Source organism: Rattus norvegicus, chromosome 19, assembly GCF_021556685.1.
Source record: "Rattus norvegicus strain SHRSP/BbbUtx chromosome 19, alternate assembly SHRSP_T2T, whole genome shotgun sequence".
NCBI classification, from domain to species: domain Eukaryota; kingdom Metazoa; phylum Chordata; class Mammalia; order Rodentia; family Muridae; genus Rattus; species Rattus norvegicus.
The window spans coordinates 43,876,347-43,890,046 of NC_141552.1; the positions used below are offsets into that span (position 1 = coordinate 43,876,347).

The 13,700-nt window shown below is 48.4% G+C and overlaps 1 protein-coding gene across 11 annotated transcripts in view; it reads right to left on the reverse strand.

The window, feature by feature from the left end:
- Positions 1-849: 849 nt before the first annotated feature.
- The window catches only part of Zfp827 (zinc finger protein 827), a 166,594-nt gene continuing 153,743 nt past the window's right edge, over positions 850-13,700 (reverse strand). For 3 of the 11 annotated variants that reach the window (XM_087594123.1, XM_087594115.1, XM_087594113.1), the window contains exons 12-14: positions 8,720-8,911; positions 8,224-8,401; positions 850-4,909 (exon numbers count right to left, since the gene is read on the reverse strand). In XM_087594123.1, the coding sequence (XP_087450249.1) occupies positions 4,090-4,909; positions 8,224-8,401; positions 8,720-8,911 (1,190 nt within the window). In that variant the 3' untranslated portion in view covers positions 850-4,089. 11 annotated transcript variants of the gene reach the window in all.

Genomic DNA, 13,700 nt, shown 5'->3' on the forward strand with positions numbered 1-13,700 from the left:
TCTGCACCCGTAAATAGTCATTGAGTAATAGTGAAGACGGAAATAGTGATTGGTTAATGATTTGTTTACACAATGGCTTCTTCTCTGGAATTACAATGAAAGACTATATCGGATCACTTTAAATGTTAGACTGAAAGTGGCTCCAATTTTTCTGAAATAAGAAAAGGACATTATATTTATAAGCATGCAAATTGTGAGTGAGCCAGACCAATTCTCATCTGCTGTTTTATATGTTTTTATCAATTGCCCTGGATTCCCAGGAAGGTCTGTCTCAGAGATGGAACTTCAAGATGAATTTAAAACATATTTTTAGTAGTATGGTTTTCACTTCCCACTCTGGGTCTCAGGTAATTTCTCGGGTACCTTCCCTTGATTGACAAACCGTGACTCCTTGCACTTGTACAGACTATATTTAGCTTGCAGAGTATACTATACTATTCCCCCTCATTAAAACCTCTTACTTGCTGAACTTCATTATGACAAATGAATTCATCTGTATTTCCACTCCCTTTGGCTATGAGGTCAATACAATGATGTCAGGCAGGAGAGGGTAAGGATGCAGAACACGGAAACATTCCTAAATAAACTCAGGAGGCAGCAGCCAGCTGCCAGGGTCCTGCAAGGTGCCTTATGCTTTTGGCTTTAATAGACATTAGCGACTTGCATGGTAGCCGTGGTAATAGCCTCGGCTGTTCAAGACTCCCACCCTGCAATGGTTATTGCTGGCACAGGACCCTTTACCGAACCTGGGACACAGTGGAAAGACAACAACAGAACAAAGGAAGATGAATGAAACGCTGAGCCTTCCCTAGGCAAGGATGGCAACCAAGAAAGAAAAAGAAGCCAGAGTATAGCCAACCTTTTGTCTTTTAATTAGAGTATATTATACTTCCAAACTCGATACACTAGAAATTGGCAATGCAACGTAAGATGCAGAGGAAAATACCAGTTACTGTCAAAATGACCCTGTACAGCCTTGTAATGCAAAAGCTTCTTACAATACAAATTTTCAGTAATGTACACAAACCTTGACGGTATGCTCATCTGAACTAATATGAGGAGTTAAAAAGAAAGAAAAGAAAGGATAGGATAGGAAAGTGCGCAGACCCCTACCTGCATCACTAAATGGAAAAGCCAAGCCAGCTCTCCTGGGGGAACGCATGGTGAGAACCCAAAGCTGCCAGGCGACTCTCGAAGGTGTCAGTGTTCTCGGGAAGGAGATCTACAGAACACATCCTTCCCTGGGCATCAACCGCAAACCAGATTTGGGGGCACATTTTATCTAGGTGGACTCTGAGAAAATGCTGTAGATTTTCTTCTTTATTAATAACAACAACAATAATATAAAAAGTCAAACAAACTGCAAACACACGTTTTCTCACTCAGAAAACCTTTTATAATTTACCAGAAAGATTGATGACTCTTTCCAAAGTGCTAAAAAAGTTGCCCAATTACATTAAGCATCACTAAGTCATTCAGATACAGGTTCAGTGGCAAGCGGTGCAATGCGTGGCATCTGAGTAGTAAACGTCTCCATCCGCCTCCCTCACTCGCTCATGTTCCCACCCGAAGACCTCTTATTGCACAAGTGGCATGCTGTAAAACCCAGGGTCCTCGTGACCAGGCACCCACTCAGGTTCCTAACCTGCTAGTGCATCTGAGGGTCACCTTTCTGCCAACCTCTGGGGTGGGGTGGGGGGACCACTGGGATCCCTTGTCCCTTATCACTGAACCTGCAGTTTTGAAAACACATTATTAGCCAAGTGGCACATTCTCCATTAAATGGGGATAAAGACATGAATTTAAAACAAAAACCAAAAGCAAATAAAACACAACAAACCCACCCATAAACCCAGTGACCTTGGGGCATATTGTCCAGAAGTGTCTATAGTGTCTTTTACTGAGATATTACGGGCTGAGTTGAACAGCGTGTTAAACAAGGCGGAGAGCAAAGTCTCTGCTGGAGAAGGACTGAGGCTCTGGGGCCTTTTTGGCCTAGCTGGTTGGTCTCCCTGCTTTGTGACATCTCTGTAGTGTAAACGGATTTGCCAGGGCTCTAACCAGGCTCCTCACCCTTGGCTGGATGACAGGTGGGGAGAGAAGCAGAGACCAGCTAGGCATGGGAGAGAGGAGCTGAGAGGGGAAGGGGAGCTGATGGTGTGGACTGTGCAGTCTCTGGCTTCCTGTCTGACTGCATTCACTTCAGGGAAGCGATCCTGACAAAAGGAAGAACATGGGGATGCTTTTATATCCGCCTGGTTAAAGTAACGAAAAGAAAGGTGGGTATTAGGGAGGAGAATGCAGTGTGGGAGAACAGCATCCCCCCTGACACCAGTTCTTCCGTTGATAAATAATAAGGAAACTTTCATATCGCACACTTCCCATTTTTATACAAAACACATTCCTTCCCCCTCTTTCAGCCTGTTGCATACTGGAAATTCTGCTGTTTTACAAATTCAAGCAGTGAACATATTCATTCGAAGATTTCTTTTCCTTTTTAAACCATCCATTCCTTTTTAAGATGAGCTAAGGGCTACTCGACTGAATCGCACCTTTTCTTTGCGCAATAAAGTGCTGCACAGAAACTGCCATTTTAATGACCATAAAATAAGCTTTAAATAAGTATAAAGTCAGCCTCCTAGCAGGTTCCATCTGCTAGGCGTTAACAAAATGGAATACAGGGTTACTAATACACGGAGGGCACACTCTAGCCAGAGGCTCTGCACACAGTGGGGCACCCTGGGGCATCAGCTGAGGCACAGGACCAAACAGCACCTTTTGTTCTGTCCTTCCTTGTACGACAAAGAGGTCACAGCTAAAATGTCAAACATACAGTCTACTCTTTCCATAAAAAGGTACATTTCCTTCTTTCTCTTTTACCTATTCCTTTTCCCCCAATGAGAAACAAAACTAGTGCAAGGCCAGCGCACTGTGCAAAGCTGCCGTTTCTTTTTAGTCTGAGCATTTACACCCAGAATCGATCCAAACCCCTTTAATCTCCTTGGCTGCATTTATCAACCATAAACATTTCCACGCATACAATTTTTTCCTACAAACGATAACTGAATAAACATATCACGCACACACATATGTTCTGCCCTTTAAAAAGGATGCACTCGTGTGTGTGTGTGTGTGTGTGTGTGTGTGTGTGTCTTCACGCACGTGCTCCACCTGTGCACACACACAGCAACACCCAGGTTTTGTGATGTCAGCTTCGAGGGAGCTTTGAGGCATTTCTTAAGAGATCTGTCGCCTGACTCTATCCATCTTCCTAAGTGGAGATCTGAACGCCAGGCTTTGCGCACTCTACTGGAATATTCTGGCACCATGTATCTCCTCCTCCACTGAGCACCAGCCCCTACCATTCTGTAGTCATCATATAGAGAAGGAAAGGCAGAGGTGGGGAGAAAGTAGTGCGTGAACAATCCAGATGGGCAGTCAGGACTGTTCATCACTGTCAAAGAGGCCAGTATAAAAAGAATGTGCAATAGAAATGTCATGGCGTATCACACCCACACCCCCCACACCCACAGACACACGCATGCACCCACACTCACAGATACACACACCTGCACACACACACACACACACACACACACACACACACACACACACACACACACACACACCAAATGCATACGGACTTTTTCTTTCCCAGTCCACAAATGCCCACAAGACCCCACTCACCCAACAGAAAACCCAATGTACCAGTAAAGAAGCTTCCAAGTGCTCACTGCTATTAAGGACACTCTCTTTAGGGTTTAACATGACAAAATTCCTTTCAGAGAGAAGCACGGAGGAGGGCTGAGGTGGGAGTGATGGCTGGGGAGGCATGCCTCTGAAGGTAGACATAGGCAGCAGATCACCTCTCTGAAGACTGGATAAGCAGCTTTTAGGTCAATGCAATAGGTTTACATACAGAGCCAATTTTCTATTCCTTACTAAAGATATACAGTACACATGGTCCAGACCCCTGGGGCCTGAAGGCTTTGCAGCACATACACCTGCTGGGGTTGTGTTTTAAGTTTTGTGGGTTTTTGTCTTTTCCTGTCTCTGTCTCTTGGTTTTTGGTACAGAACGCGGCTGTCCTCAGACAGTCTCAGCTCTTTCTCTTAGTCCAAGATAGGCAAGGAAGGAGTGTTTGGGCGAGGGGATGCTGGGAGGCGCAGTCTGAGGTCGGGGAGGGTGGAATGTGAGATCCAGGTGGTTTCTGGGATACAACATTGTTAAGGGAATGAGATGGGCAACATCTGAGTTCCGGTATTTGTCAAGATGCAGCGGGGAGCCACTGAAGGCCAAGGCCTTGAGTGCCAGGTTGGGCTCTGAGCTGCTGCCGTGGGCTGCTGACAAGGCCACGGTCTGTAGAGCCTGAGAGGCAGACATGACTGACAGCGGGGACAAGAGACTCCGGCCACCCCCCACAACCAGGAGTGGGGCTCCAGGGCCAGCTGGCTCTCTGGAGGCTGGGCTCAGGCCTTTCCTGTCCTCCTCAGGGCCTTCTCCACTCTGGTGCTTCTTCACGTGGCGGCTGAAGACGAAAGGGTGTGTGGTCTTGAACAGGCACTCTCCGCAGCTGAAGGTCTGGCGGGGGGCGTGCTTCAGCTTCTTGTGCAGGTTGAGATTGTCCTTGCGCTTGCAGCTATAGCTGCACTGGTCACAGTGGAAGGGCCGCTCCCCGGTATGCACGCGCACGTGCTCGATGAGCTTGTTGGCCGTCTTAGACAGGTAGCCGCACTGGTCACACTTGTAGTGGTTGCCCAGGCGATGCTCGCGGGTGTGCGTCTCCAGCTCCAGCTGGTTGGCCTTCACTGTCTGGCAGATCCGGCACTTGTACTCCATCTTGTAGTGGGTCTTGAGGTGGCACTCCATGGCAGCAGGGCGGTTGGTGGAATAAATGCAGAATGGGCACCTGCCAGGGGAAGCAACGGAGGGGAAGTTTAGCAAGGAGGGTCCACTGGGAACCCTGTGTCTCCCCTCCTCGCCAGCCTGCCCTGGGTCAGCCCTGCCACCTCTCAGATGGCCCTGCTTGGTTTCACTCTGGACAGTGCAGTCCAGGTTAACAGGGAGCTCTGGGCGGTCCCCTTAGCTGGTTTGGGGGCTCCAGGCTGCGACAGCCGAGGCCAGTCCTCTCAGAGGAACAGAGAGGATGTGGGGAGCAGGTAAAGCTGGTACTCCCGTCCTGCCCCCACCCAGCCCCTGGGGCCCTCTCCACCCCCTCCCCACTGGACATGGCAGAAGTCTGGGCTTCCTGACCTCCCCTCTAGATGGGAGCAACACAAAGAAGTGACTTTTCATGCACCACACCAAGCACACGCAGAGAGGCTGAGAGGTTTTAAAGAACAGCTTATAGGGAGAACTACCTCCAGCAAACAGACAGTCACAGGAGTCAGAGTCGTGCTTATCAAAGGGGTGTTAGGATGAAAAGACCTGTGCGTGTCCCTCTGTGTGCCAACAGTGTGCGTGAGTGCGTGTGTATGTGTGTGTGCGCGTGCGCGCCAACCTCATGTGGACTCTCAGAATGTTATCTCCTTAAGTACCGGTTCTTCTTCATCAGGAGTGGGAGGTGAGGACCATGGGGGGGAGGGCCTGGGAGAAGGACGCCCATACAATGGCCCCTCTGCTCATGAGGAATGAGGAGGAAAGGGCCTGTCCTCCGGAGCCTGAAGACGTTCTTAGGACATAGTCATGTCATAGAAATACCAGTGATCCAAGTGGAACACGAATTCTCCAAGGGTAGGGCTTTCTGACATTGAGATTTCTTCTGCATTCTCTACTGTGCTCAAAAGAGCACTCTGGAAATACCGAGTCATGATCTGATCATCTTTACGGGTAACTGAGGTGGATTCAAAATGGTAGGCTGGCTCCCAGCTCTGGCGCCTGACTGGGCTCTGGGTGTTTCCTCTAGCACAAGGTCTGGGTATCTCTGGCTTGGGCTCTCCATTCTTTCCATCATGGATCACATACGCTGCCCCCAGCCCTGCCGCTGTCTGAGAGGCTGTGGAGAGTGGGGTGGGAGTGTTTACAGAAGCTGCCTGGCTTCACTTTTGGAAGCTGCAGGTTTGAGTTCGTGGCTGATAGGATAACTGTAGCATGTGTGCTCTTTCCAAAAAGAATGCAGATGCCTGAGTGGCTGCCTTAGCTCGGACTCAGCTCCTGCAAGGCAGGGCTGGCTCAGAAGGGGACTGTCCTCAGAGGGTGGAGAGATGTTCAGCAGAGCCCAACACAGTCAGGGGCGCCGTGCACTGGCTCCTCAGCACCAAGCTCGCCGTTAGCCTTGAACCTCAGCTCACAAGAGTGCACAGAGATAAAAGCCCATACCCAGGTCAAGTGCACACACAACCCCTACGCCAAGCTGGGCCTTACCTAGAGGAGTCTGACACTCACCACTGTCCTGAGCTACGGCAAAAGAAAAATAATAGTATAATCTTATTTGATCTGCATTATGAACAGGATATAGAGTACAAGCAGTCCCATCACAGAAAAGCACTTAGACATCGGTGGTCGGTCTGCCTCCCGCTAAGGGTGTTTCTGTGACCCTCAGCTCAATCTGTTACTGCACGGCTCGTCAAAGCACTGGGGCTTTTCTATGCTCCCGTTTTTATCTCAAAGACACTTTCTCAGGAAAACTGATTCTCTGATATTGCAAAAGAAACAAACGAAACTCACTGTATAGCCACAAGGCATTATCAGTAATTTTTTTTCAAAGTGTTCTTCTACTTGGTCATCCTAGGACAAACTTCACACAGGGGACATATGGTTAGCACCGCCAGGCGGTGTCTGACCCAGGGACAGCACTGAGGTTATCCTGTGGTCTCCCCGGTGCATCAGAGGCTCAGGCCTGCTTAGGGTTCCAAAGGGTGAGTGGCAAGGCCGCACGTGGCGTGGCTGTGACTGACCTACCACAAGGCAATGACACTGCTCCATCCACAGGGGGCGGGGCTCTTCTTTTTATAAAGAATACACACTTTTCCATAAGGAGGTGGAGGGACTTAAAATCAAAGTCCCTGATAAGCTTCTGCTAGGCATTTCCTATCTATTGGGTGAATGAATTATAAAGTCACCCTCTTGCCTGTGACCCACCCGCCAAGGGTACACCCCCAAGGGTAGATCCACATGAGATGGGATCAGCAGTCCTGCCATCCCCCAACTCTTCCCGTCTATTGTTTTTTTTTCCCCCAGAGGATGCCCTGACCAGCCAACCCCGACTCCACCCCCAATATTTCTGTTCCAGATCCCTCTGGGCTCTCCGACTCTTACCCATTCAGGAGGCATTGTGAGTTTCAAGGGTAAAAATGTTTTAAAATGAAAGACCCATCCCCCACTTATATTAATAAAATAAAAAGGTGTCCCTTGATTCTTTTAACTACATGGTGATTTTAGATAAAATACCTTGACGATTGTATCTTTCTGTACCCAACTGTTTTATGCTTCTGCTTCTTTTACTAGATCCAAAATGTCTTGTGACAGGGATTCTGCCTCCAGAATCACCGTAAGATTAAATTCTGGTAGTTCTGGGACATACATTTATAAGGTGGAAATGCTATTTTATTCTTCACGAGTCCTTCAGCACCTATGTCAGGCTAGTGGCACAGTTTGCTTCGTAATAACTGATGGGTCTCACTTGAGGCCAGGGACCTTGTTGCAAATACTGCTAGAGGATGACGCTCCCTGTCTAGCTCTTTTGGGAAGGCGTCAGCATGTCTGCAGGAGACGAGAAACACGTGATGTTGCATGAACACCCTGGCCTCTTGTCTGATCAAACCACCAAGGTCCTACTTGGGGGCTGGGTGCCTCTAGTACTTAAGAGCTAAATATATGTCAGGCCATCTAAAAAATAAATGCAGTGACTTGCAGTGACAACTGTGAAATGCTACACACATGGGGATGCTAGTCTGGCTTCCATTACATTCAGATCCACTGCAGTAGAAGCCTGCTTTCTGCTGGCCAGACACTCTGTGCTCTTGCTTGCTGGGAGCCTGGAGCACTTGTGGAGTGGCTTTCCCTGCTAATAATGTCTGTTGACTCCCTTGAGGACAGCTAGGGTCCCAGCCAGCCAGAGGCAGCAGATCTTTCTGACTAACTGCCCTCATACTAAGCTCCCGCATTCCCCAAAACCTTCATGGGGGTCGGGGAGGGAGGGGAAGGGGTGCTTAATAACAACTCAATGAGTAACAACTCAGTGAATAACAACTCAGTAAGAGACGCTGTACTTGCTTTCCTTACTTGAGCCCACCGGTGGGGACAGTGTGGCATTTCTTATGCTCCAGCAGCTGTTCGGGGGTCTTCATGAACTTGTGGCACACATCACACTCAAACATCCGGGTGATGAGGTGGATTTGCAGATGGCGCTCAAACATATTCTTCGTCTTGCAGACAAAGTTGCAAAAAACACATTCGAACCCTGAAAGGACCGAAGCTGGGTGTAGGAGTGTGTGGGGAAGGACAGCAGGCAGCAGGTGGGGGCTGAGCTCCCCTTCCTTCCGACCCTGCACCTCTGCTGTCTAGGCACCATCCCTAATCGTCCACTAAACAGCTGAGCATTCAGCTTCAGAGTCCACGCCCCGCCCACTTCCCAGCCCAAATTGGATCAAGCCACGACCAAGGGCTTCTTTTCAGTAGTGAGCACCGTACTGCAGTTTGTTTTCCTCACCAAGGTTTATTCTCCAGACTAATTCACCTGGAGTGGTCAAGGTGAGCAGGCCACACCCAGCCCTCTCACCTTTCTCTGGCTTTTCTTCGTTGTTCAGTGAGGGCTGGCTCCCGGGTACCACAGAGATGACCAGCAAGTTGTTCCCACCCTTGTTTTTCTGGGAGCTGTCTGAGTCATCTTTGCCATTGGCTGAATCACTCAGAGTTGACAGTGAGGATGAGGAGGGGCTGTTTGATTCACTGGGGGTCTTCCTATCATCCCCTGGAAAACAAAAACACGCCAGGTCTGTTATCTGGGGAGAGCCCCTAGAATGATGGCAGGTGAGGAAGGCTGCCAGCAGCACCTGGAGCTTTAGCACTTCCTGCACACACACCCCAAACATGCTGGGAAGCTGACTCTAGTGTAGCCCTGGGGAGGGCATGTGTGGCATGTTGAGCTCAGATCTCTGTGAACCTTTATTAAGGTCTTGGGCAGATCACACTCGTCCCTGAGCCCCATCCAGGGTCTGTGCAATGCTTTAGATGCGCGTCTCATAGTTGTTCTCCCAGACGTCTTAGGTCTGAGGCTGTAGGTCAGGATCCGAGGGACTTAGCATGTGTGGGGGTCTGGGTTCAGTCCACGGTGTGTGTACAACAAACACACCTCACAGGCACTATTGTCATTCCTACTCCACAGAGGGGCAAACTTGGCCCAGATGGTGTAACCTTTGAACCAAGTCTCAGTTGAGTCTGCTCATAAGCAGACACTGGACTCTCCTTCAGAGCCAGGCATAAAGAAGTTAACAAGTCATTCAACCTAGTGTCATGAGACTTTAGCATCTACGAAAGCCCCGGGTATCAGGGATTAGATCTAATATTGACACTGTGACAGCTACCGAACCAGAATGTATCAAAACAACAGTTTTACAACACTGGACATGAGGCAATGAAGACACTGGTCTCTGAGAGACAGGACAAAGGAGGGCCCCCCCCAATGGTGTAGCTCTATGCTAAGATATGTCTTAGGAAGCAGGACAGGAAAAGGGACATAAGAAGAGCCTGATGTACTCTCCTCAGGAAGAGAAGCAGCCAAGGGTCTGCGGAGGTCACAATGGACAGACACTGCAGAACACAGGGCCAATGAAGGACAGGTACACAGAGAACAATACCCAGTCCTGCAGAGGTCAGGAGGACATGGGTCAGAGCAGGGTGTGAGCAGCTACTCACGCCCGGAGGGGGAAAGGCTACCTGAGAACACTGAGGCCAGTCCCACAGGGCTGGCACTGCAGAGGTCTGGTGTCAGTGCTGTTCCCAACAGCAAGGTCAGAACAACATACCATCCATAGGCATTAGGTAGGACACTGAGAAAGGACTTTGAAAAGGGAGCAATAGATAAATACCTAGCAATCCACAACTGCCTACCAAATCATAGGAGATGCCGAAATGTCAAGGCTTCCAAGTCCTATGTCCTAAATAAAGGTCACCAATACTAACAGGAAGAAAAGATACATAATTGAACAGCCAGCATAGTAACAACACAAAGATTATCAGATATGCAAAGAAACAAGAAAAACCAGCTCAAAGCAGGGCGGAGAATCAACCAATCAAAGCCAACCCAGAACAGGCAGAGTTTTATAGTTAGTAGTAGAGAACGTTGCAATTATAATTCAGATGTCCAAAAAGTTAGGCAAACACATGGAAGATATGGAGAGGGATCTAAATTACAAGTCTACAGATGGAAACACACAATGAGGCCCTCACGAGAGGGTTACAAAGCAGAAAGTTCTGGATGGTTTCATGTCAATTGACACAAGGTAAAGTCATCTGAGAGGAGGGAACTTCAACTAAGAAAATGTGTCTATGAAGTCGGGCTGCAGGCAAGCCTGAAGGGCATTTTCATAATTCGTGATTGATGGGGGAGGGTCCAGGCCATTATGGGTGGGGCCGTCCCTGGGCTGGTGGTTCCTGGGTGCTATAAGAAAGCAGGTTGAGCAAGCCACCAGGAACAAGCACCCTGCTTACTGCCTCAGCTCCTGCCTCCAGGTTCCTGCCCTGCTTGAGTTCCTGTCGTGACTTCCTTCTATGATGAACAGTGATGTGGAAGTGTAAGCCAAATAAATTCCTTCTTCCCCAACATGCTTTATGGTCATGGTATTTTTTGTTGCAGCAACAGAAACCATAACTAAGATCATGAATAAACCTCAAGTAAAAGCTACAGGAAAGGTCTGGAATAGAGCAGAACAGAGAACCGTCAAAGAGCCTCTGTGAGCTGAGAGCTGCTCCGGTGAGGTGCTCTAGGCAGCTTTATTTTTTTTTTTAATTTTTTTATCTTTATTAACTTGAGTATTTCTTATTTACATTTTGATTGTTATTCCCTTTCCCAGTTTCCGGGCCAACATCCCCCTTCCACTTCCCCTCCCCTTCTCTATGGGTGTTCCCCTCCCCATCCTCCCCCCATTACCACCCTCCCCCAACAATCACGTAAACTGCAGGTTCAGTCTTAGCAGGACCCAGGGCTTCCCCTTCCACTGGTGCCCTTACTAGGCTATTCATTGCTACCTATGAGGTCAGAGTCCAGGGTCAGTCCATGTATAGTCTTTAGGTAGTGGCTTAGTCCCTGGAAGCTCTGGTTGGTTGGAATTGTTGTTCATATGAGGTCTCGAGCCCCTTCAAGCTCTTCCAGTTCTTTCTCTGATTCCTTCAACGGGGGTCCCGTTCTCAGTTCAGTGGTTTGCTGCTGGCATTCGCCTCTGTATTTGCTGTATTCTGGCTGTGTCTCTCGGGAGAGATCTACATCCGGTTCCTGTGGCCTGCGCTTCTTTGCTTCATCCATCTTATCTAGTTTGAGGGCTGTATATGTATGGGCCACATGTAGGGCAGGCTCTGAATGGGTGTTCCTTCTGCTTCTGTTCTAAACTTCGTCCAGGCAGCTTTATATGAGACTGACTTGAGGTCCTGATTAGTTGGCCAAGGCGTAACTTCCTTTGCTGGTTTCCTTGAGACAGGGTCTGTGTATGTGACCCTGCCTGCCTGTTTTGGACTCACTCTGTACCTCAGGCTTGTCTTGAACAGAGCTCTGCCTGCTTCTGCATCCAGAGTACTAAGATAAGGCATTGCCACCAGGCCTAGCTATTAACAATATTTTCCTCTTCGTTTTTCAATATACAGTTTCTCAGTGTAGCTCTGGCTATTCTGGGACTTGCTCTGTAGACCAGGCTGGCCTTGAACTCAGAGATCTGCCTCCCTCTGCCTCCCTAGTGCTGCATCACCACCTGGCTGGCAGTATTTTTTAGATAATCAAGATGTTTCTAATTTGTGGGATACCATAAAACCCAGAATCTGAGACACTCAGTGAATGTCAAGCCCAAGAAACATGGAGAGTGAAGAATGAATAGCCATCACCCCACCACTCAGAAACAGAGGCAGGACTGTGAACTCAGTGTCACTTTGGGCTAGATAGTGAGACCCTGTCTAAAAAGAAGACACCCATGTCAAGAGACACAGGGACATCATCATTAAATTGCTTAAAACAGGCAAAGAAAGAAACAAAACAAACCCCCCAAAATGTAGAGCCTAGTGTGATGTCATGGTTATATCCCAGAACTCAGGAGGACAGAGAGACGGAGCTTGACCACCACAGTGGTTTACTCTCTAAATAAAGTGAAATAGAAGAAAGAAGGAAAAGAGAAAAGAGAAAATTCCCAGGAGCATCCATAAACAGAGGCTTCCCACAGGAATGAGCCGTAGGAAAGACACCATCAATATCTTCAAAGAAATGGAAGACTGTCAGATTTCAGACCTGGTGAAAAGACACCATAAAAAGGAAGGATAAACAAGCAAAGCTGACACTGAACGTGATGGAGGAAACCATCACCTCCAGACTTGAACCTAAGACAAAGTAAAGAAGTCTGGATATGAGGAAAAGAGTGGCCGATGCCAGCAGGAGCCAGCGCGTCAGGTGGTGCTGGAAACCGTGAGTGAGCACAAGGGAAAGTCACGTCTTTGGAAGATGTTATGAAATAATCCAAGCATTGGTGCTTACCAATAAATGTTTAGAGCCCATCTGTGAGAGGAAGTCCCCCAAACCACCGTAAAGGCTAGGAGGGGAAGCCATTGTGGGCTTCTGCTGGGGAGTAATATGCTCACGAGGCTAGATGCTGGACTGCGTCAGTATGAAGCATGGAGATAGGCTTAAACACCTTCGTAGTAACTGAACTTATTAGTGCACAGATTTAGGTTAGGAGAACTGCAGCCAAAGTCAGACCTCTAAAAGCAGTAGCACACAGGAACCTCTCAGGGTCAAACTACTAACTTCTAACAGGGGTCAGCAAATGATAGCCCATGGACTCCTGCTAGCTTCCTGCTTTTGTCAGTCAGTTTTACTGAAACATGACTGTTTGCCTGTCCAGTGCCCAGGACTGTCAGTTCAGTGGATGGCCGAGCTGTGTCAAAGCTGTGTCCTGACACCGAGGTAGGTGGGTAGGGAAGGCAGAAGGTAGATCTGGAAGGATTTGGCAGGGTGAATATGTTCAAATCACACTGTATAAAGTTCTCTAAGAATTCATTAAGCATAATAAGAAGAACAGAAATCGCAAGGCCTGAAGCATTTATCACCTGGATATATGGAAACTCTGGCCCACAGCAGCGAGACTTAAAAACAACATTATCTTTCCAACAGCAGCTGCTGGCTGAGATGCCTCTATTATATCAGATGGAAACTTCTTTAAGTGTGTCACTTGTGGCTTCTGCCTGCCCAGCTAGTCTGGGAGCTCTGTCAGCTCAGAGGGAACACGGTCTACCTTGTGCATCCGGTGGTACTTAGGAGGTGTGTCTGCTTTGCTTAATTGCAAACGTGAAGTTTCCATCGAGGACAGGTGAGGCCAAGCTACTGTGAGGGGTGGGGAGGACTGTGGGGGTGGTGGAGAGACATTCAGGGACACACTGGGGTGAAGGAGGTTTCATGAGTCAGTGTTTAACAGACAGGACAAAAGAAAGAGTACAGCAAAGCCACGTGGGAACCAGAGAGAGGCTGGCCCTTCCTTCCATTAGCCATTCCAGAAATACCGAATTTA